The sequence below is a fragment of the Nicotiana attenuata genome, chromosome 5 (genome assembly GCF_001879085.1).
Source record: "Nicotiana attenuata strain UT chromosome 5, NIATTr2, whole genome shotgun sequence".
In the NCBI taxonomy this organism is placed as follows: Eukaryota; Viridiplantae; Streptophyta; class Magnoliopsida; order Solanales; family Solanaceae; genus Nicotiana; species Nicotiana attenuata.
In genome coordinates, this window is record NC_031993.1 from 48,468,190 (window position 1) to 48,470,242 (window position 2,053).

Below are 2,053 nucleotides of genomic sequence, written 5' to 3' on the forward strand. Positions count from 1 at the left end.
TGTGCAAATTACAATTTATAAATGTACACGCGAATTAGATCTTAACCAATCTTTTTTACAGATTAATACATGATCGATTAAAGCGGTTGTAAACAATTCAGGAAGAAAATAATAAGAAAGACGAGTATATAATGTGAAAATAAAACTCGACTAGATAGATAGATTACGGAGACAATCTAACACGTCTAAATTATGGTCGAGGTGTCAACAAACTATAACTCCTAGTACAACTTAACATCGACCGTGCAATTGATTCAGAGTGCCAAGAAATTCTCCATGTATTCTGTCTTAATATGTTGAGAAAATTCCGTTGAAATTCTTGATTCAAATGCATTAATCATCCCACTTGAAAGCGGAATTCGAATTGTTGGAATTAGTATAACTATCTGAGCTCAAACTTGGAGGACGTAGTAGTAATCTATCTACTGAAGCAGAGGCTGTGACAACTTCAGACGGAAAATTGAGGAGTGCCTTAGCACCACGCATTCTAAAAGCTGCTCTATCATAAGCTAACGCAGCTTCTTCTGCTGTTTCAAACGTACCTAGCCATACTCTAGCACCATGTCTAGCCGAATCACGAATTTCGGCAGCGTATTTTCCCCATGGTCTCCGTCTTACGCCTCTGTACTTCTTTCCTATGATCTGTGATGGACGAAGGACATTTTTGGGAAGAAGTTGGTTTCTTTGGGGTAAATATGGGACGTTAAGAGCATTAGCTTCATTGAGGACTTCGTATAGTACCATCTCTTGTGAGTCATTCTCATTAAGAGGTAGATCACTTTGGGGAGTTGGAACCATAGCTAAGAGGGATATAATTAAGGTTATGGCTTTTGAAAAATGTTTCTGAAGTTTGGATTATGAGGTTGAGATCAGGTATTTAACTTGAGGAATACTAGAAAAGTTGTGGGGCCGGTCTGTTGAATTTTCTTTCGGGGAGAAAGAGGAAGATACGAGGAAACAAGAGAAAAATTGTGCATGTCTTTTTCAATAGTTGGTGCGCTCGTGGGATTGTGGACACTGTTTACCCCCTTGTTTTCCTTGATATTACAAGTCTAGATAATTATTGGCATCTACAATGATATATGATTGAGCAAGAGGAGTTATCAGGCTATAATTTTCCACAGAATTGATGCCTCTTTTTCGAAGAAGCGCACTTGACCTGTCAAGACTATACTTTTTTTCGAGGTTGAGAGGGAAAAAAATTGTCTTATATAAACACATTTTATACATTTATTGGTTTAATGTGCGTGCACATGGTATGAGTAAGCTTTTTTTCTGTCAATCTTCATTAAGAATAGAAAGATGTTTAGTTGAACACTTCATAATTTCTACAAAGTGATCATTTAATAAAATAAGAAAAGAAATCAAATAACATAGAATATTAGCACGGGCTTGCCAGCTTTCGGACTGGTCATTCAAAAATAGCCAGCGTTCGCAAAGTCATTAAAAAATAGCCATTTTTTTGTTGCAAGAGGGACCGGTCCAGCATAATATACTGGAGATCGGTGCACCTGTGTATGAACTTCCAGCATATTATGCTGGAACTCCAACACGCGGAAAGTTCCAGCATAATATACTAGAGATTGGAGCACCTGTGTATGAACTTCTAACATATTATATTGTACCGGTATATTATACTGGAACTCCAGTATATTATGCTGGACTTCCTGTATATTTATGTTGGAACTCCATTATAATGTGCTGGAGTTCCAGTATACTTATGCTGGAACTCCAGTATATTATGTTGGAGTATTTTCCAGCTCTGTTTTAAAAGGCAGAATTGGCACTCGCCCCGGGGCGGAGCACTCTTAAAACGCCCCTGGGCTAATGTATTGGGCTTAGTTCCGTGAGACTTACGCCTCGGCCATCGGGGCATACGCCCCTGAACACGCTCAATGCCCAGCTTACTGGGCTCGCCTGCAATTGCATGTAACTAACCTTGTAAATCCTCAAATTTTATTAATAAATCGTTGACTATCCAAAATTACTTTTTTCTTAATCATAAATCATTAATCTTATGTCATAATTAAAATAAAATTATTGCACGTTATCC

The 2,053-nt window shown here is 37.8% G+C and overlaps 1 protein-coding gene across 1 annotated transcript; it reads right to left on the bottom strand.

The window, feature by feature from the left end:
* On the bottom strand, positions 1–1,187 carry LOC109225805 (pathogenesis-related genes transcriptional activator PTI5-like). Its single transcript, XM_019390590.1, has one exon. It carries the CDS (start codon positions 796–798, stop codon positions 334–336), a length of 465 nt encoding a protein of 154 aa, XP_019246135.1. The 5' UTR covers positions 799–1,187; the 3' UTR covers positions 1–333.

Excerpts from the sequence above, each read along its gene's own strand:
- LOC109225805 (XM_019390590.1), bottom strand. The coding sequence starts at position 798 with ATGGTTCCAACTCCCCAAAGTGATCTACCTCTTAATGAGAATGACTCA.